Source organism: Vulpes lagopus, chromosome 6, assembly GCF_018345385.1.
Source record: "Vulpes lagopus strain Blue_001 chromosome 6, ASM1834538v1, whole genome shotgun sequence".
In the NCBI taxonomy this organism is placed as follows: domain Eukaryota; kingdom Metazoa; phylum Chordata; class Mammalia; order Carnivora; family Canidae; genus Vulpes; species Vulpes lagopus.
The window spans coordinates 93,639,380-93,662,345 of NC_054829.1; the positions used below are offsets into that span (position 1 = coordinate 93,639,380).

Here is a 22,966-nt window from a genome sequence, read left to right on the forward strand (position 1 = left end):
TAGAGAGAGGGAATGTGTGAGCAGGGAGAGGGAGAGAGAGAATTTCAGGCAGACTCCAGGCTGAGTGTGGAGCTTGATCTCAACACCCTGAGATGGACACTACTCTGTTAGCTGGTCATAGTCTGAGGTTATAATTGAGGAAAACATCACAGCTTTCTTTACTTCCACAAGCACAGTATATCTTTATAGTAAAATTGCCACTAACTTTATTCTCCTTAATGTGAGAGTATTTCCTATTTCCAACGAAAAGCCCATAGGGCTCAAAATAAATGAAACCTAACATGTTTCCACTTTAAGCAGACACACACACACACACACACACACACACACACACACACACAAAATTTCCTCCGTACTCTTTCTCCTCTTTCCTCTGCTTTCTCTAGACAGCACATGCCTGCCAGCAAAACTTCTAATATGGTAAAATGTTTTAAATTTATATGTTCTTTCCAACTCTTATGTCAGAGACCCTTGAACTTACTTCAGATCTAGAGGCAATGATGGCAAGCCTTCAACACTTACTTCTTTTAAAATGTGTTTATATGCATTTGTGTAATACATTTTCGGGTTCCCTGGCTTTGAAACATATGCCACAGATGAAACAGACCTCTCACACAAGATGTATTTTAATATATGCATGTTTATACACATGAATGAGAAGTATATTTACAACAGGTTCTAATGTAAGGACTTTCATTTTGTGCAATGTCTTACAAGGTTACAAGCTTTCACATATGATATATCGTTTATTCAGTGTGACGATATTGTGAGGCATAGGGGGATTTCCATTTTATAGCAAGAACTGATGCTAAGCAGAATTAATTGGAGTAGAGCCGGAATCTGTGATCCTTAGTCCAAGGCACTTTCCCTCAGACCATACTAAAAATTCTATTTTAAAACCCAGCAAGATGACACTTCTTATTAATAGTACTGTTGAATTCAGAATTGCTGAATCTGCCTGTAATTTCGCTCCTGAGACCAGCACTCTTAGCTACTTGAATAATAATGATTTTAGTAGCTAATATTTTCGAGTCTGTATTTGCATACTGCATATTCTTTGTGTAATTAAGGAGTAATTTATCTGATCTTGCTTTTGGAAAACATTGTCTTTGTTGATGAGAGATTGTTGATCTTGACAAGAAAAGATATTTCATACATTTCAGATGAAACTTTTACCTGCCGGGTGAGTGTCTCAGCCTTTCACGGTTTCCCCTGCTCTCTAGGATCCTACTATCTCCCCCTTCCCAGGTCAGTGGTAGATAATGCTTAAGAAGCCTGATGGTATTGGGAGAGTGGTGTCCCATCCTACTTCCTTCTTCTGTACCCTACTGTATCTGCAGCCATGAAGACTGCCTGCTTGGTTACTCAGTCTATGGTCCAAGTGATTCTAGAACACAAGGTTCCAGAACACGAGGGTTTTATTGCAATATGAGCACAGATAATCCAACTTTATTCATTCCATAAATATCAATTGTGCCAGATGTGCTCTAGGCATAGTTATATAAATGCTTTGGACATTGCAGGTGAACATGACAAAATACTTGCTTTCAAAGTGCTGACATTCAAAAGGAGATAGACAACAGATATGATATATCAATTACATAAACAAAGATTATCAAACCAGATAGAGATGAATGATCTGAAGAAAATAAAATGAGTTAGAAGAGTCGGGAATTACTTTTCTTAGAATGCTCATGGAATGGAAATCTAAATACTGGGAATAAGGAACAAGTAGAATGATCATGAAAGGAAATCAGTGGTATGTTTGAGGGATAGACAGAAAACTAGTATTCAGGGCACATTTTGGAAAAGGAGGAAAGTGCCAGGCAGTGAGGTCAAAGAAGAGCAGAGGCCAAATTATGTAGGCCACAGTAGTGAGTGTGGTTTTGTTTATAATTGAAGATTTTAATCGGAGAAGTAATAATGTGATTTATAATCACATGTGTAGTACCCATCTAGGGGATGCCACTTTGGTTGCCCATTAGAGAACTCAGTTTGCTGCAGGACATAGGAGAATCAATGAATTAAAGAGAAAACCGTTCCACAATTTTCTACAAGAAACATAATAGCAATTTGGTCTAGAGTTTTTGCAGTGGTAGTGTGAAAGTGGTTCAATATGGGATCTATTTTAGATATAGCACTTTCAGGTCTTTTTATAATGAATTGGATGTGAGACCTGAGAGAAAAAGGAAGAAAGGCTTAATTATTTGTGAACTGAAAATATTTTTTTGTGAAGAGTAGAAATGGTTAATGGCTTGTCTGACTGGCTGGCTTGCTTTCATTCATTGATTCATTTGTTCACTTTTGTGGAAATGTGAATTATTTTGATACACTCAGCATTTTGCACATGAATTGGTTCCAGAAGTTGTTTCTTCAGTCAGTTCAAATATACTTAATCAGAAGGTGAGGAGGAGGTTAATGGGATGAATTTCAGAGTGGTTTTTTTTTTTTTTTTAAATTTTAAAGTGATGTTCAGAAACACTATCTTCATTAGGAATATTTTTTTGCATATCTGTTGTAGAACTGTAATCAAAGTCTCAGGTCAGTGGAATGGTTTTTTAATATCTCTGTTTACCGTGGTTTATCAAGAGAAAGTAAACATGGTTCAAATATGTGCTATGAATTTGAAAGACTTAATATAGTCTTAACCTATGTTAAGATAGCAGATATAATTGTTAAACATTTGTTTAGTTTTTATTATAACTAGCATGGATTTATGATTGCATTTCTATGTGCCTTATATAGTCATGTATGATACACCTTAGCTCATTTTATAGAACATAACTACATATTGCATGAAGGTTGATATGTGAACCTTTTAATTCATAACACTTTTGTCACATATATAATCTATTTGATTCTGTAATCTTAATCAAGAATTCAGACCTAAATTATAATATTAGGAACAGTCCTAGTATAACAGAAAGGTATAGAACACAATTGTGAAGCTATACCTTTATATAAAGTGATAAAATAACTTAGTGTCCATACTGACTTTGTACACTTTCAGCATCATTTCTTACCATTTCTTATTCCATATTTTATATCTTATGTTCTCAGTTCTGTTATTAGTGTTTTTCATTTTCCTGACAAAATTTTCCTTTACTGTTCATGTGATTATTAGATAACAGTAGGAGTTTTTCCCATAATGTCTGTATTACTTTAGAGAAAAATGGTAATTATCTGGATTATTCTGAATCTTGTTTGTCTAAAATCTGGTAAAGTGTGTTATAGTTGTACATATAAAAGTCTGTACTTTTTAAAAAAATACGGAAGTCAGATTTTTCTTAACTAAATTTTTAGAACTGTCCATAGTCCAGGTTATTGCTTCTTTCTCTGTGGCCAATTAAAAAAGGAAGAGTTCTCTTTTAGGGTCAGAAGATTAGCTTGTTTTGTTTATAAAACATGATAGAAAGAAATACTTATTTGTGAGAAGTAGAAATACTAATTGATTCATGAATTAATTTATTAGAATCCAAAGTGCTAAATCACTAATCTGAAGTTATCTGACTGAAACATGGAGGTGAAGAAAACAAAATTTCTCATAACCAAATCCTACCTGCTCTTTCCTCAGTATGTGATTCTGAAGGGGGAAATCCAGCTTGCTTTATTATTCATATTTCCTTTTGAACTGGATGATAAATGCTGAACCATCATGGCAAGCCTATTCTGAAGATGTCCAGAGTAACAATAAACCCTTTGTGATGAAAATAGCACAGTGTAGCTATTTGCCAAACTAAAAATCATGAACTTACTTATGATCTATATTCCAGTGTGTGTTGCACATCAGCAGTTGTCAGTTTTATGTATTGGGGGAAACAGGAGTTAAAATAATTGTCGTAAGTAGAATATACATATTTGCACTTTGTTTTGTACTTTAATCCCCAGACCACTCAGATAATTAAATTGGTAATGAGATGCTTGCTTTTATGTGCATTTACACGTATATTGTCTGATAGGTTCTATACTTTTTATTTGGGGTACTAATAACTAATGATCATTTATCTGTGTATTACTTTTTAACTTTTCTACTGTCAAAGATTGTCCTACAGAAATAAACTTTGCACCGTTGGAGAACCACCAGAGTAAAGGAAGGCACACTGTTATTCAAATGAACTAATTTAAGATCATTTCTTCAGCACAGAGGCAACAGGAAGGCAGGACCAGAAGCATCTACCCCAGGAGGTTATATATAGGATGATTGGAGACATTCCCAAAGACAATGAGGCACTAGCGTTTGTTTAAGAGAAAGGCTATTTCACTCTGAGAGCTCATGCTGGAATTAACTGGTGTCATTTTGAAGGAGGGTTTTGCTAATTGGCATCTCCCAATTGTATATAATGCCAACACCTTTTCTATTAGTTATTTGCCATAAACATAGCTCAATGAAGCAAAACTCCCTGCAAACTTATAAAGATTTAAGAGGAACTGTTGCAATTTAGTTCATTTCCAAAAGCCCTATGTGAACTGTAACAGTTGGTTGGTATTATTTGTATAATGTTTTGTCATTTGATGTTGGAAGCATTATGTTCATGTATTGTGGTGATGGCCTGCTGAGTAATTGCAAGGTTCATTATACTACCAAGACTGTCAAGGGGCATTTATGGATATTCATGTGCAGTGAACCCTTGAACTTGAACTGGTCATTCTTGTCTCCCATGGCTGGAATTGTGTTTACTCCAAATGGCAGGAGAAACTTTAATTATGAAACCGTAAAAGAGGCACAATTACCTAAGTTTTAAAATGCTAAATGGACTATTAAAAACTGTACCTGCAGTTTTTCCCCCTCTACTGTAAGAATGTTATCTGTACTCTCAAGGAAACTCATCATAATTCTAAGTTTTAAGATTTTTTAAATTTTTTTGGTGGTTTGGTAGTAAATCTGTGCTTCTAAAATTATGTGTTTTTATGTAAAAAGATACTAGATATCCATTATTTCTACTTTAGGAAATCCATTGATAGACCAAATATTAATTAAAAAATGAACATATTCATTCATATGAAGTTAAAAATGTTCAAGCATTCAAGCATTGTGCATTGATTTGAAAACTGTTGAATATATGAAGGAAATTTAAGAAGCAAGCTTCAAGAAGTAGGCAGATACCTATTTATGAATATGTAACTATGAGTTAGTGTTAAAGTATTTATCACAATAATTGTAATGATCTCTTTATGAGTATCCTTCCCCTAGACTTTAATGTTCTTGAGAATAGAAGCATTTTCTTAAAATATCCTGTCTCATAGTGCTCAGTGCATGGTGCTTGTTCAGTGAGATTTTGTTGAACTGAATTGAAGAGAGCTGAGGAAAAGATGGCATATTAGACAGGGTTGTAATTTGAAATAGAGAGTTATGACTGGAGCATGGAGTACTTGGAGATTGGTGGCAAGAGATGAAATTAGAAAAAAGGGAAGATGCTTCTGTTCCCAAGTGCTTGGGTTGTACACAGAAAATACTATACAGCAGTTACAGGATTTTAAGCAGCTAATCACATGACAGCCATGCAGAGGATGGGAATAGGGTAGAAATAAGAAACAAGCTCTGGTTCCCCCACGCTGGGATATAGTATCCTTGAAGCCTGGGTTGGACAAAGATTTTGTTTGTTTGTTTTAAAGCAAAACAAAATTCTTTTTTTTTAATTTTTATTTATTTATGATAGTCACAGAGAGAGAGAGAGAGAGAGAGAGGCAGAGACACAGGCAGAGGGAGAAGCAGGCTCCATGCACCGGGAGCCTGACGTGGGATTCGATCCCGGGTCTCCAGGATCGCGCCCTGGGCCAAAGGCAGGTGCTAAACCGCTGCGCCACCCAGGGATCCCGCAAAACAAAATTCTTAAATGAAATTTTAATTGTGAGAAAATACAACATAACTATTTCAATCATTTTAAAGTGCTACAGTTCAGTAGTTTTAAGTACATTCACATTGTTGGCCAACCAATCTCTAGAACTCCCTATGTTTGCAAACTTGACATTTTTAGTCTGCTGAGACAGCTGTCACAATACAATAGACTGAGTGGTTTAAACAATGGTCATTTATTTCTCAGAGTTCATGAGACCAGAAAAGTCCAAGATCCAGGTGCCAGAAGATTTGGTTTCTGGTGAGGACCCTCTTTCTAACTGGTAGACAGCTTGCCTTCTTGTGTCCTTGCATGGCAGAGGAGAAAGAGAACATAAGAGCTACCCCAGGTCTCTCTTCCTCTTCTTTTAAGGACAATAATCCCATTATGGAGGCCACACTTTTATGACCTCATCTAAAACTAAGTATCTTTGGGAGTTAATGGCTCCAACACAGGAATGTCATAACAATATTTATCTTTTTGTTACTGTTTTATTTCACTTAGCATAATGTCTTTAAGATTCAACCATGTTGGGCAGCCCACATGGCTCAGTGGTTTAGCACTGCCTTCAGCCCAGGGCCTGATCCTGGAGACCTGGGATCAAGTCCCATGTCGGGCTCCCTGCATGGAGCCTGCTTCTCCCTCTGCCTGTGTCTCTGCCCCCACCCCACCCACTCTCTGTGTATCTCATGAATAAATTAATAAAATCTTAAAAAAAAAAGATTCATCCATTTTTAGTATTTATCAGAATTTCCTTTTTTAATGCTGAATAATATTTCATTGTATGTTACCACATTTTGTTTATCCATTCATCTGTTGAAGAATATTTGAGTTGCTTTCAGCTTTTGGTTATTGTGAATAATGTTGCTATGCACATGGGTATATATATATATATATATATATATATATATATATATAAATGTTTTTTCAAAACTCTGCTTTCAATTCATTTGAATATATACTAGGAAATAGAATTGCTGGATTATGTAGTAACTCTGTTTTTAATTTTTTGAGGAGCTTTCCTATTGTTTTTCATAGCAGCTGTATCATTTTACATTCCCACCAATGGTACATACAGATTTCTGTTTCTCCACAACCTTGCCAATACTTATTATTTTGATAATAGCCATTCTCTTGGGTGTGAGATGGTATCTCATTGTTTTGATTTGCATTTTCCTAGAGATAAATGATTTTGAGCATCTTTTCATGTGCTTATTGGTCTTTTATATATATCTTCTTGGAAGAAATGTCTGTTCACATCCTTTGTCTATTTCTTAATTGGATTGCCTCTTATTTTTGTAGTTGTTGAGTTGAAGTCATTCTTTATATATTCTGGATAATCCCTTATAAGATATATGATTTGCATATTTTCTACCATTTCATAGATTGAAATGTTATTGATTGAGTCCTTTGAACAGAGGTTTTAACTTTTGATGTAGTCCAGTTTATCTCCTTTTTATAAAATTGTCTGTGCTTTTGATGTCATATCCAAGAAATTATTACAAAATGCAATGACATGAAGCTTTTCCCGAAAGTTTTTTTTTGTTTGTTTGTTTTGTTTTATTTTGTTTTTGGTAAGAGTTTCATAGTTTTAGTTCATTTTAACTGTTACATTTAGGTTTTTGATCCATTTTGAGTTAACATCCATTGTGTATGTTGTAAGGTAAGAGTCATTTTGTGTGTGTGTGTGTGTGCGTGTGTGTTTGTTTTTTGTTTTTTGTTTTTGCATGTGAATATCCAGTTTTCCCAAGACCATTTGTTGAAAAGACTATCTTTTTTTCCATTGAATGGTCTTGGCAACCTTGTTGGTGTTCTGTGTGCACTGCTGGAGCAAAGCAAAAAGGGAGGCCTTTAGTGCATAAGAATGAGGGAATGACCTACAAAAATCCTGGGGAATCTTTTTAAAAGATTTTATTTATTTATTAGAGCATGCACAAGAGAGAGCATAAGTAGGAGGAAGAGGCAGAGGGTACAGGAGAAACAGACTTCACGCTGAGCAGAGAGCCCGATGGGGGGCTCTATCCCAATATCCCGAGATCATGACGTGAGCCAAAGGCAGATGCTTAACTGACTGAGCCACCCATGCATCTCTTGCAGAATCTTCTAAATAAATGAGTCATGGAGGCCATTCTAGGAATAGAGTGGTGGAACCTTGTCAGATTGAGTACTAAAGGAGGAATTTAGAGTAGCTCCCTCAGCCAGAAAGAACACACATACAATGTTTTGTTTGTTTTTGAAAAGTATCTGAAACAGACAAGGAGGCAAATGTTAAAAGCATGGACAAAGATAAATGACAGGCACTTCACCCCCAGGAAATAAAACATGTAGTGAGGAAGACAGCATGCATAAATAATTATAATACAGAGTAAAGGGATAAATGTATTAGAAGTAATACTGATAAAATGCTGTGGACATTTAGATGAGAAAACAGTTACTTCTTCAGAGAGGACCAGTTGGGTCTTGCTGGATATAGTCATCCAAATTTCTCCTTTGAAAGCAACAGAAACCAACCATGATTAATTTACACAGAAAACACAGTTATTAAGAGGGTCTTTGCTAGTTCATAGACTCTCCAGGAGGATACGGGAACCAGGTCTGGAAGAGGCACAGCCTAAAATAATACTTAGAATTCCACCTCAAAATTTATCTTGTAATAAGGGTTACATTATCACCATTGTCACCACATCTGATTGTAGACGCTTACTTAAACTGTTCCCATCAGCCCTGGATATGAGTATTGCCACTAGAACTGGCCGAAAGGGTGACTGACTTGTTTTAGCTTCCGTTTTGTAGAATTCTGCATCAAGTGGAAAATGGTAATCTACAGGTGGCTGCAAAATATTGCAATATTCACAGATCTGAGAAAGGTAAAATTTGGACTGCTGTGAGAGAATTGTAATATTTAGACAAGCAATAGCAATTGGAAATATGGGGTAGAGATTCAGAAAAAGATTTAGCCTGGTAGTCAGTGATATTAGCTAAGGCCCTGACATTATAAGGGGACATGTTTGAAGAAGAGATCATTGGGAAAGAATCCTGATCATCTATATTTGTGTAACACAAGAGGAAGAAACTTGGATGGATGGGCCTTTATCATGAAAACTAGAGGAAAAACTTCTGATGAGTGTCTAGTAAATTGTGTTTGTTCAGTTTCCTTCTAACTGAATGAAGCTTTTAAGAAGGGAAGTGGTTGCAGTGCTCAGCGTTGCTTAGGAATACAATGAGTGAAGACAGAAAAATTCTTTGCATTTGTTGACCTTTGAAAGAAGAATTTCATTAGAATGCTGGGGGTAGAATTCAGAGAACAGAGATTTACAAGGAAAATATAATTGGAATGGAATTATAATAATTGGTGGTATCAAGGTCAGTTACTTTAGGAAAAGAAAGATAGGACTTGTCAAAGGAACTACTTTACAAAAAAAGATTTATTGAGCACCTACTACATAGTAAGTGTTTTAAGTGCTTGGAGTACATAAGTGAACAGAATGGACAGAGATCAGTGTCCTTGGGATCTTTATGTTCCAGAGGAGTGTGAGAGGTATCAGATAGTTAACAATAAACATAGCAAATAAGTACATTATATAGTGATTAGAAGGTGGTAAATGCTGTGGGGAAAAAAAAAAAAGGTAAAGCAAAGTAAGAAGATTGACTGGATTAGTTGATCTTTGCAAGAAGAATCTCAGAATGGTGGGAAATAGAGGTCTAGTAAGGCCAGGTAGGAATTTGGGTGCTTGTACTGGTATATTTACCTAGCAGCCTAGCAGCAGGCGAGGCTTCACTGAGCTGAGATTTGAGAAAGTCTTGAAGAAAATGCTGGAGGAAGCTAAGTAGATATCTAAGGGAAGAATGTTTAAGCAGAGGAACAGGAGCTACAAAGCTCTGGCAGGAACATGTATGGTGTGTTTGAGGAACAGGATGAGGAACCGAGAGAACAGTAGGAAAACAACCCAATGAGATCATTGGAAGCTAGCTCTAATATAGGACCTTGTAAACTACCATAAGGAATTAGAGAGACATGGTAAAGCATGTACTCTAGGATTGATAGCTCTTTGGTATTTTCTGTAGATTACTGGCATGAGGTAATCTACAGCTTCGTATACAATTCAGAAAAACTTCAAGCTTACTTTGCATAGGCTATTTCTATTTAAACAATTTCAGAAAGAGATAATGTCAAAACCCAGACAAAGGGATGATGCCCTATAACTAATATAAAGTAAGGCGGGATTCTTTATTGAAGGAAAAGAAGGTAAACTATGATGAATAATTTTATAGGGTTTTCTTTTTTTTGGCCTAAATTCCTAGAGTGAACTAAACATTTGTTGTCAATTTCTGATGATATACATATCATTTTAATACAAAAAATTGAAAATCTTTTTTAAACAAGTGTTTCTGAAAGAGTACTTCTTCTGAACTTCCTTTTTTTTTTTTTTTTTTTACACATCCTTTAATAAAGGTGCTAATGAGATGTATTGAGGACTTTGAAGTGCTTCCACTGTAAACTTTCTCAGGAGACCTCAGGGTAGAAATTATGGTGACTATTTAAATCCAATTGGTCATCTTAACGGGCTTTAAATCATCTTGATAAATGTAAGTTTTGTAATTTTGGTTAAGGTTGAATTTGAATGTTTCGTTTGGCATAATCCTTAAGATAACTCACTGCTTGCTTAAATTTTTCACTTTTCAGGTGGGTATTTGGTAGTAATAGACATAACCACAAAGAGGGATGACTATAAGAATAGATCTATACAGCAAGATGATCAGATAAAAGAATGCCAAAGTAACTAAGGCTTATATATTAGACTAGAAGAGTATTACAGTTTCATAATTGTATATGAATACGTCACTGGTTTTATCTAATATGATCACTACAGCTCATCTTCTTTACTTCCATAGTTTAAGCATCTTCTGTTGTGCCAGTCACATTCAGTATCCTCTGATTTAGCTCATGTAAGGCTCTAGTTAAAGCACCAAAAGAAAGGGTTTCAGTAAGAATAAAGTCTGATTTCACTATACTGTGACATTTTCTGATTAAGTAAAGTCCATACATGGAGTTTCATTTTTTATTTATTTTTGCAAACTAGTTGTTTGAATGTTAAAACCAATCCTTTGTCTTGTGAAAACCCTGCATGTGTAGAGTCTGCTAGAAAAGTCCTTTGTGAGATTATCAAAAACTGTTGCTTCTCATAAAAAAATTTAAAACATTAAGCAGCTGTGCTTTATATCTGGAGACAGGTGAAGGAAGATAAGGGAAATATATACACACACACACATATATAAACACAGTATGTTTTAGGCATCTTTTTGGTATCAACCATCTGTCATTAAGAAAGTATTTCAAAATACACAATTGACTTCTGGCTGGTAGAAGAAAGGAAAGGTCTAACATCTCATGAATCTGAACTGAAAATCACGGGATTATTTTTTATTTAATTAAAAATACTTTGCAAGCACATAGAGTTTAGATATCACTTTAAATAAAAAATTGGCTTTCTGTAATCCCTGTGTTTCTTCTAGCATCAATTTTTTAAAAAACTACTAAGAGCTAAGTCTACTCAGAAGTCATATACTGGCAGCATTATTATTGAGGTTCTCTAATGGAAAAGCTAGAATACACTAAATCAAAACAAAACTTCTCTGTTATGAATGCCTTTTCTTCTATTTTACAAAATTTTTTCTTGGGACACACGGTTGAATGTCTGCCTTGAGCTCAGGGTGTGATCCTGGAGACCTGGGATCGAGTCCCACATCGGGCTCCCTGCAAAGAGCCTGCTTCCCCCTCTGCCTGTGTTTCTGCCTCTCTGTGTGTCTCTCATGAATAAATAAATAAAATCTTTAAACAAAACAAAACTTTTTCTTGTTTGATTCCTCCTGTATACAGTATTCTCCAAAGAGTGTGAAATGCATTTTTTAAAATTTAAATTCAATTAGCCAACTATATAGTACATGATTAGTTTCAGACATAGGGTTCTGTGATTCATCGGTGCATATAACACCCAGTGCTCATCACATCAGGTGTCCTCCTTAATGCCGGTCACCCTGTTACCCCATCTCCCACCCACCTCCCCTCCAGCAACCCTCAGTTTGTTTCCTATGGTTAAGAGTCTCTTATGGTTTGTCTCCCTCTCTGATTTCTTCCCATTCAGTTTTCCTTGCCTTCCTCTATGAGCCTCTGCACTGTTTCTTATAACCACATATGAGACTGTGTGATAATTTTCTTTCTCTGATTGACTTAGGAAAATGGATTTTCTAAGAGCTGTCTTCATATGGTTTGCCCACTTAAGCATAGGCTATTCAAGTGTTTAAATAGGAACTATACTTTAGCTCCTTTTATATTTCTTTTATGTGTATATTAATGCGCACCTTCCTTATTTCTAAAGTATATTCAGATGAAGTTATAAGGAAACATGGGAGAAAAATAAAATTTTATTGATACTATAATTTGTTTAAAATTTATTTTTCATTTACCTATTAATATCATTTCAAGTTGGATTTGGATGAATTTAGTACAATTGACTCTAGGATGAAGTAAGAATAATGGTAATCCTCTTCAAGAAATTGATTTTGATATAAAACTGTGTTCAGGTTTTTATAATGGCTAGCATGAAATTCAAGTAGGTACTAGAGGTTTTGATTTTCTGCTCAGGGATGCTTTAGCACTAGTTTGATAAAGAAGAAAACATCCTTTAAATATCTTTGAAATAGAGCTTTAGGTGAGTCAGGTTAGTAGCTTCAGTGGTTCATGATTTTCATAGTGTGTAACTTTAATTCTGAGGAGTTCTGGGCCCAATACAATACTTACAAGACTAGGGTATATCTGTCATTATTTAAATGAAAAACAAAACCCCCTTTTTTAAATATTTATTTATTCATGAGAGACACACAGAAGAGGCAGAGACATAGGCAGAGCCAGAAGCAGGCTCCCTGCAGGGAACCCAATACGGGACTGGATCCCTGGACCCAGGATTATGCCCTGAGCTGAAGGCAGACGCTCAACTGCTGAGCCACCCAGGTGTCCCCCAAAACCCCTTTCTCATGTAGTTGCTTGCAAGTGGGGCAAAGTAGATCTTTTCGAACTGCCTTCTCACAGTGTATAGAAAACATCTTTAGTGAAAACAAACTCAGACTCATCTGATGAGGGGAGGACCACATCACGTGGTTCTGGTGACTTTGCTTATCCACTTTTTCTGAGGCTGCAGAGTTGCCACCCTGTAACTCCCAAGGCACAGGCCTGCTCATGGAAAATAAAACCTCCTTCCCTAATTCCAGGGCACCTCACTCACCTTAGTTGCTTGGCTTGTAAAATATGCTCGATAATATATGCATTGAAGGGCTGCTGGGTGAGTTAAAAAGAATGTCTGCAAGACGCTAATCTAAATTAATGATAATATATCTCTTTTACTTATGATTATCATTGTTCCTAACAAATGCTCTAAAGGAGAAGTCCATCTCTCATTGGATCTGAAACCACTGACCTATGAGTACATTGCTGTGGCTTCCAGAGTGTCTGGTGTCCCCTCCTCTGAATCAGTAGGTTTAGAACTCAAGCTATCTGACCCCTCTTCTGCTCCAACTTTCAGAATTTCTAGCTGTTATGTTCCTTGAACAAATTTCATCAGCCCCCAGAGTCTCTGAGGCCTCCATCTACTAAGTGAACTATTTCTGCCCTAGTTATTTCTTGCAGAGCAAAACCATGGGTCCCTGACTAGTGAAGTATTGGTGTGTCTCATCCTATCAAGCCTTAACCAGTTCCAGACCTTGTTGCTTCAGGCACATGCAGTATTTCCATCTGTAAACAGGAGTGATATCACTGACCATACAGGTAGGTAGTGAGGATAAATGAGGTAATATATATTAGGTACAGGGATCCCTGGGTGGCGCAGCGGTTTAGCGCCTGCCTTTGGCCCAGGGTGCGATCCTGGAGACCCGGTATCGAATCCCACATTGGACTCCTGGTGTATGGAGCCTGCTTCTCCCTCTGCCTATGTCTCTTTCTCTCTCTCTCTCTCTCTCTCTCTCTGTGTGACTATCATAAATAAATAAAAATTAAAAAATAAATTTATATATATTAGGTACATTGCATAGTACCTAACAAAGAGTAAAAACTTGCCAAGTGGTAGGGATCAACATTATCATCATTTTATATTCTTATCTAGAAATAATTCTGTTAGTCTTCCTTGAGTCCTTGCTTGCCAACCCCTGCTAAGACATTTTTTTCTCCCGTTCAGGTTTAGTTTCTGGTCTGAGATAATCGTATTGATCAGGTGATGGATTACTCTATAGTGATTAATGTAAAGAATAATCTCACATTTTATGTACCACCTGGCTCCATATTACCAAATACGGTACAAGTTCGATCTTATTAGCCTTTAGTTGAGTAATACTGAAACCAGATAATACACTGGATAGAATTCTGTCTGTATGGGGTTTAGGAGTGCTGGAGTGGTCTGGAGGTTTGTGTTATTTTGTTTTTATTTTAATTGTAGAACTTACTGATTCACTGAGTTAATTTTCATTGGTAGTTTAATCATGCAAATTGCCTTTAGTTCTCTTCCTATTCTTTAATGTTCATTGCTTTTTGTATCTAGTCTTCTTAGTTTGTATCCAGGCTGTGCATAGCCTGGTTATATTCATGGTCTGACATGAGCTTTTAAAAAGAACTCTGCAATTATTAAGTGAATGATATTGTCATAGATTTTAAGGTATCATCCTATTATAAAATTCCATGAAGCATTTTGCTTTGATGGGTTTGGTTGTGCTGATGATCAAATCATACTCTCTGAGTACACAGTGTTACAGTGCTTTAGGAGAATACAGTTTGGGACACATTTGTTATTTTTCAAAAGCCATCTGAAATCCCATTAATGAGTTGTGGGGACTAGCACTGGTAAAAGACCAACATTGAAAGCCTGTATCAGAAGATATTGTCATGTCTATCACACAATATTAAGGCTCCAGACTATTAATAATGACAATATTTGTATTAGGTGGAAAATGGTTTGTGTTATTAGTGCTTAAATTATATTGTGGTGTGTTCAGAGTATTTCATAACAAGTGTGTTTCCTTTACTATTTTTATAAATGCCTCAAAAAAGGTACCTTTTATGTATGGCTGCTCTAAAAAAATTATAGTTTTAGTTTTTGAGATATATCCTTAATGAACATGATTTCAAAAAAAAAAAAAAATAGCAATCAGCTAAGCGCTGTCATGACCTGGTTGGTTTATCGTAAAAGTCTTGACATTTTAAAGCTGGAGCTGTCCCTTTATATTTGTGTGTGAATTTTTTTGTTGCTAGTGGTAACTATAGAGAATTTTTTTTCCAACAGCACCCTTTAAATAACAATGGTCTCCCCAAATATGCTGTAGCATAGCTTTAAACTTTATTAAGTCTGTCTCAGACTCCCCTTCCTCTCCCTGAGTAAATGGAAGAAAAGTTTGGCAGGCTTCATGCTGTGCACTTGATTGATGTCCAGAACATCTGAAGGACTTTTGTGTCCTGCCTACTCTCTGTGAGTGCATAATGTGTGAATACTTAAAGCAGGTCAGCCCTTATCACATGTAATCTAGGCCTGAAAGCAGATCAACAGTGACAGTCATATCCCGTAAGTAAGAACACAAATCATCCTCTACATGCTTTCGACAAGTTGTGGGATATTCTTTTTCTCTCTTTTTACCCCTTCCCACTCACGGGGAACCTTGGCAGAGCAATGAAAGCAGAGAGGAGACGTGCTCAGAATAATGTGTCACTTGTTGGAGGGAGGAAGGGATTGTTTATTTGTAATGATGTGCTGCTCTTTCACTGTGCAGCTGAAGGGAGCTTCGGGTTGTTAATGACCAGTGATGTGGAAGGCTGCAAATGAGACTGGGGTGGGAGGGTGGGAGGCAGCCTGAAAGCAGCCGAAGTTGTGGTCTTTGCAAACTCCAAAGTCAGGGGAAACATTTTTGTACACGCGAGTTCTATTGTTCGTGTTTTCCCCCATAATGGAGTAACTTTTTATGTCATTGTTTAAGTGTATAGCTGAAAATCAGAGTCAGAGGGTGAATTAGCCAGTGCAACTCGGAGTGCACTTTTCTCAATTTGGTACAACTAGTATGAAAGTTTAAAACAAATATTTTAGGGCAAAACTCAATAGAATGGTAGGGACCATACTGTAGCTTGCAAAAGGAAGGAGGGAGTAACTGTTGTCTCTGTGTGCCTGTGTGTTTGAGCGGAAGTTTAATTAAGTGTTGCTCCAAACAGTCTTAGCAGGGATATTGAAACCATAAAGAAAATAACACTCGCTTAATTGTTCTCATCAAAAATTATAAGGATATTGTTAGATATCTTAGATAGGGAGGACTGTCCTTATCATCATAGCATTGAAAACTTTACTGGTTTCTTTTGAAATGTAATCAGCTGGAGAAGTTGCTGTAGTCCATTCGTATAATGGAAGATCAGCTGTGCAAATACCTCCTCGAGAAATGAAGGCAGGGCTTCCCACAGAATCCCATTATGAGACATGAGGTCTTTCCCACCTTCTCCCATCTACTTTTCCAGCCTGATGTCTCTGTTCTCCAGGCACAGCCAGGTTCCCACGTTCTCAGCAAACACCGTTCTTTGCCTTACTCGTGAGTCTCTGTGCTCTCTGTTCTTTTGCTTACGATCCCTTTGCCCTCCTTTCACCCAGTGAATTCCTGCTTATCTTTGAAGACCTAGTTGCCATGCCTCTCCCCTGCAAGTCCAGCCGCCACCCGCAGTCAGAAGACATCTCTGTCCACTGTACTTTCTGTGTTTCCTGCCGTTTTCCAGGCAGTGGCTGTCCTGCATTGTCTTTATTTAATTGTATATTTGTCCTCAGCTAACAGAATCAGTTGTGTTCTGAAGGCAGAGACTGTCTCTTAAAATATGTTCTCCTATCCCATTTACTAGATACAGTTTCCCCAATTCAGCTTAGAAACTTCGCATATACGTACAATCAGTAGATTTGGGGAGTTTCTATGGGAAAATAAGTTCTCAAATTGAAATAGTTCAAACAGTAATGTCTTATACCCCTGCTTCAATTAGATGAATATTCAGTGAATTAAATAAAAGTAAACTGGTTAAAAATTTCCCTTTACAGGTGTAATTTGAATTTTTGAAACCCTATTTAACATAAGACACATTTTGTATCTTCGTTTTCCTGACCACATGTGATAGGAACAATTTGACAAATGTTACATGTTACATTAAAGAGCGTTATTGTTAACAAGGGATTTTTTTTTTTAACAAGGAAATTTTTTGTTGGGGTCGGGAGTGATTATTGGGAGATTTTTGGAAATTGACTATTTTCTGATATCTGCCTATGCTCTGGGCACCATATTCAGTAATTAATACTCAATTACTTGTCTAATCTATATAACAATCTTAGGTAGTGATCGAAGTGTAGAACAAAGTCTACACCATTTGTCCAAAGTTGTACAGATAGCACAACTTGGCTCTCTCCTTCACAGCATAGGCTCCATAAATCTAGAATGAGTGGGTCTGTTGAAGAATTCTAGTTGACAGGTAGCAGTGCACATCCTACTCATATGGACAGTACTAGCTGTAGTCCTCCTCTTCTCTTTCCTTGCCCTTTTCTCATGTGTGTATTTTCAAATTTGTCACCTTTCTGTTAATATTCTCTTAGAGCTTTCTTGGAAGCCTCCATAGGTGTGTACTCTATGGTGAGTGGGTTAAGTCATATGCAAAGCTAGATTGTTTTGCTAAGCCAGATTTCTGATCTACATTATGAGAGTTTTGTTACATCTTTTGAGCCTCATTGTCTAGAACTTAAATGCATTTTATAGAGCATCTCTTTCATGGTTGGCACCCAGCATATATTAAACAATAAAAGGCAAAGTAGAGGGAGTTCATAGGGATACATTTTGAATTTCTTAGTATTATAAATGAAAGAAATCTGTATTACCAATAAGTTTGACTAAGTAGGCACCTCCCCCATCATGCTCCTAATTTTCGCTTCTCCTTACCTAATTAGAAGTTCAGGTTCAGAGACTCATCCTATATGCTGAAATTCTAGATTTTTTTTTAAATTTATCGAGCCAGTCAGTGTTCAGAAGCCTTTAGTTATTTATGTAATATACAGTCTAAACTCTGTAATCTATGTTCTGAGTCCTGCACAGTCTGGTTCCACTCTGTCTAGGTTTCTCTCCAGCCATTTACTAATAGGAGCTGTCTGCTCCAGTCAGATTTTTCTTCTCATGCTATTACACAAATGAAATATTTAATCCTTCCTCTAATCCTTGCTCGTATAATTTCTTCCTTTCCATCTCCTCGATTGCTGTATAAATTCAATTCTTATTTCAGTGTCCAGCTCTCCCTTCAGTTTTTGGCTCAGTCTAATCCATCCCTTACTGTGATTTTCCGTCTTTATTCCATTTGAGGACACTTCATCTTAAAACGTTACATTTTTCACAGTTCTCTGTTATAGATACTGCTTTTTCTGTGGCATGGTAAATGTCTTGAGTACATTTATTTCAGAGAGCCCATAGTATAAAATTAGAAATGGTTGCTGATATGAATTGCTTTGAACTGAATTAGGATTCTAGGGAGAGAGCACCAGCTCTCTCTTTGGGCTTTGAGCCATTTATGGATGCTCATATTGGGGAAATGCGAGCAGTGGGAGCTGTCCCACATTTCAGCCATTCACTCCTCCCAAAGCTCAAGGCTGGGTTCCAAATTGGCAGTGGAACCATGTTGTGATGTGGCTCTGAGCCGAATATAGAAGGTTTGAACAAGAGATTCAGTTGCTTGATTTTTTTTTTTTGTCGTCTTTTCCCACATATGACCCTTGCTCCTGATCACTATTGTTCATTTTAATACGCCTCAGTCTCCCTTCTTAGCTCAAAGGGATGTGGATAAATGATACTAAAGTGATGCCACCCCCGACTTACAGTTTTCTGACAAGTTGTATGGCTTCTGTGAAATGCAAAATGTTTGTTTCTTAAGTTGAATATATTCCAGAATTTCATACATGGTTAAAAAATACTGTATTTCTTTTACATTTTATTTCATGAAAATGTGAATTGAGGGTATTGGCTTGATAGTATAGTATTTGTAAATTCATAAAAAAGTAAATTGTTGGTATTCCTAACTAGAGAGTAGATTTGAATGGCACCTAGTAGGGCAGTGCTGGGAGGTGCTGGTGTTTGTAGAGGGGTGGGGGTCTCTCTTAAAAATGAGATGATGGCAGAGATTTTTTTCCAAGAAAAGAATTCTTAAAATATCAAGTAAATACATTGTGATGGTATCTGAGATATAAGCATTGAAATAGGTCTCTGTTTTCATAAACATAAATCCTTTATCATGACTGATGGATTTAATAACTACTTCTGTTTGTATCTATGGTGGCATTGTAGTTTCTATACATACCGTCAATTCATTTATATTTCTTGCTGTTCTTTTAGTATTGACATTTCCCAGAGTCAAAGAAAACAAATAGCCCTCAAAAAAGTTCTTTAGTCTTAAAAAAAGGTCATTCAATATCATTGAAAGTGGAATCTTACAAGCTTTTTCATGGTTTATGTTGAGGCACAATTACAGTTAGAATCTTAAAACATTGGGCAGCCCGGGTGGCTCAGTGGTTTAGCGCCACCTTCAGCCCAGGGCATGATCCTGGAGACCTGGGATCGCGTCCCACATCGGGCTCCCTGCATAGAGCCTGCTTCTCCCTCTGCCTGTGTCTCTGCCTCTGTGTGTGTGTGTGTGTGTCTCTCATGAATAAATAAATAAAATCTTTAGAAAAAAAATAAAAAATAAAATGTTTTAAAAAAGTCTTAAAACATTTAATAACTTATGTTAATGAGATGGTTGGGCTCAAGGTTCTTTTTCTACATAAGAAATTTCAAACTAGTCATTTAAAATCAGTTGATTAATGAGTAGCTTAACTGAAATACTTCAACTTGAAAGTTTCATTAAAGATCCTCTTTACACAAGTCCCCTTTTCACGTCCGTGGACTTGGTTCAAGGCATTTGCTCCCGTATTTAAATGGTGATGTGAGCAAGGTGTCATAACGAGACACTTCAGTGTGTTGCAACATTTCTAGCATTTTATCAAAGAAAACATTTCATTTTTCTTCTTTCTACAATCTCAAACAATCGTTCTTAGCAAGAGAAAAAAAAAAAAAAAGCCTTGACAAAAGAAATAAGCTGCTTCATGACAGCGATGCACAGATGCCTGTGGCTTTGCGGTCGTCTCAGAGCTGCCGGAGAGACCTGGGGGGCTCTGGTGTGGCCGGGGCAGAGCGAATCCTCCGGCAGGTACTGGCCCTTGTGTGGGCAGCTGGGTCAGGCTCCTTTCTTAAGAAAATAATCCAGCGCAGGGTCCTCACCGCCCTTTGTTGTCCTCCCCACGAGGTGATCCGCTGAAGGCTCTGTGGTGACAGAACCAGTTTGTAACAGGCTTGTCTTTCACGGTCCTGTCTCAGGCTCGCTGGCAGGCTTGCCGGAAGCTCTGACAAGAGTGGCAGCAGAGAAGTCTCCGTGAAAGAAGGAGAGGCCAGAAACAGGCGGGTCACATTTACTGCTCTCCTGCGCAATGGGTTGGCTGGAAGAACTACACTGGCAGCTTCACATTTCCTTGCTCATTCTTCTGTCTATGCACACGAGGGGTAAGAAGATCAGTGCCCCGTGGTACCGTGCTGACAGGGGGCTGCGTTAATGTCAGGTTTTGTGGCTTTTATCACAGAAGGGAAAGTTCAGGGCAGAAGTGCAGTGGCTAAACAGTTCCAGTCCCCCTCCTCCAACTGCTCTGTAATTTTACTACTTTTTCAATTTGGTCAGAAGCTTTCTAGTTAGTATATGAGGATAATTTTAAAGGAATTCAAAGTTTCTGTTTTCTCTAGTAATTAAGAATTAAATCCAATCTGGTTTGGAGCTTTGAATATGAAGTTGGTTGTCACCATACTGAGACAGTTTGTATGTGAGGAATTTACGAGAATCATTCTAATAAACTTTGTTTTGATCATTTGTATTTGAATACTGCTAGATTTTTATAGGTTAGCTAGTTAACTTTGAAGTTCGTTGCAACTTTTATGCAGATGCCTTGAGTAAACCTCTAGTTTTATAATAGCAATAATTATAAATTGTGAATATGTCGATGTTTATCCACATTTGAAACCAGGAGTTGGCTTAGTGATCATTTTGTCCAGAATGATTCCTGTATCAAGTTAACTAAAGGATGGCAGTTTTCAAAAGTTACTTAAAACTTTTAAATAAAAGAGTGGTTGTAAAAGCAGGTAAACTAGTTCAAAATAGAGGAAAGATAACATAGTGAAACAACTTAGGAAGTGACTCTTAGTGATTTGCAATGAGGGAACTGTTTGTTGGGAATAAGGAGAAAGCGGCTATATAAAATTAAACCAAGTGACAAAGGGAATATGTATGAGATGGAAATGCATTTATAGTTCAGCTTCATCTCCTTGAGAATGCATTTTATAGAACTAGTTTGGCAATACTGTTTATTTGGGAAGTGTATGTTGTCAATTGGCATGTACTTTTGATTGGCATTTATAGGATTCATATTTTCATAATCCATATATTCCATGGCACTATTAAAATATTATATATTGTGTCTTGACTCTATGAAAAAAAAAAAAGCTTTTAATTGCTGGCATGGATAAGGGTAACCAAAGGGAGTTTTATGTGCTGCTGTGAAGGAACAACAGGTAATTCATTTACTTGATTTGCTAATTTATTTTCCAAAAATTTTTATAATGATATGATACCTTCTAGAAGAGAATAGAAAAGCCTCAGGGAAACTGTTTCTTAAGAATGTTCTGGGAAGCTCAAAGAATGATACATGTGAGGTGAAATTCTTATTCCTCTCTTCATACTACTACTATTTCTTGATTGACTGAAGCTAATTTTTCACTGTCTTTTCGGATTTTCCTTGAAAGATACGAATACCTGAATCCATTATTTGGTTTATGTCAGTAAAAAGCAGAGGCCATATGTTTCACACCGAATTTTTGAATCATACATGGGAGGCTTAGAGTATACCTTAGAGTCTACCTTAGAGTAGTAGAACTGTCTCACTTTTCTGGAGAGAAGGTTGAAGTCCAGGGATATTCCTTGGCTACCTCTAGGTAACACAGTCTTTTAAATTATCTGTCCAAGACTATTTTGTGTGTGTGTGTGTGTGTGTGTGTGTGTATTTCTTTCTACTGATTTATTCTATAGCAACATGGTTCAGAGTATTAAATCTGGACACGGGACGCCTGGGTGCTTAGCGATTGAGCATCTGCCTTCAGTTCAGGGCGTGATCCTGGGGTCCTCAAGAAGTCCCACATTAGGCTCCACACAGGGAGCCTGCTTCTCCCTCTGCCTGTGTCTCTGCCTCTCTCTCTCTTTGTGCCTCCCATGAATAAATAAATAAAATCTAAAAAGAAAAAATCTGGACACAGAACATCTGTATTTGCATCTTAGCTCTACCACTTACTAGATGTAGATTCAAATGAGATACCTTATTAGAACCTTGATTTTCTCAACTTTAAAATAGGGATAATAATAATACTTACCATAGGGTCGATTTGGTTACTAAATGGGTAAGTACATGTAAAGCACTTAGAACAGTGTCTGTAATACGTAGTATTTTCTGAGCATTTGTTTTTATTTATATTATTATTGATAGTTGATGCAGGAATGGGGGACATCCAAGCTGGAAATGTACATTGAGACATGATTTAAAAAGAATCTGATAACACCTTCATGTGATTAACATACTAAATCCCAATGTATATTCCCAACTTTGTCACAAATGAACTTTTAAATTTTTTTAAAAGTATTTTCTCTACCTGTAACAGTTTCACAAAAAATAAGCCTTATGATTTTTATGATTTTGCCCCAATGAAGACAAAGTGCTACAGACAGGGACTATTAGTTTCATCAAGACTAAGAAACTTTGACTATCAAGGTTATTATTCATTGATGATTTGTAATGCTTTATGATCATTAATTCTGCATGTACTTCAGTGAGAATGATGATCACAAACAAAATACAGAAAAATGAAGAGGTCCAAATTCTTAAGTGAATGGCAAAGCCACGAGTATTTATTCTGAGACCTTAAATCCTTCTTAAAAGTAAATACATTTCAAATTTATTTTTAAGATTTTTTATTTA

General features: G+C 36.7%; 1 protein-coding gene across 7 annotated transcripts in view; it reads left to right on the top strand.

Moving 5' to 3' along the window:
- BMPR1B (bone morphogenetic protein receptor type 1B) overlaps positions 1–22,966 on the top strand; it is a 397,985-nt gene that overhangs the window by 265,143 nt on the left and 109,876 nt on the right. The window contains exon 1 of one of the 7 annotated variants that reach the window (XM_041759647.1): positions 20,312–20,456. The exons of 5 other annotated variants lie outside the window; for them this stretch is intronic. In XM_041759647.1, the coding sequence (XP_041615581.1) occupies positions 20,384–20,456 (73 nt within the window). In that variant the 5' untranslated portion in view covers positions 20,312–20,383. Of the gene's footprint in view, positions 1–20,311; positions 20,457–22,966 lie in introns of those variants that run through there. One more of the 7 variants, XM_041759657.1, reaches the window with a different exon arrangement.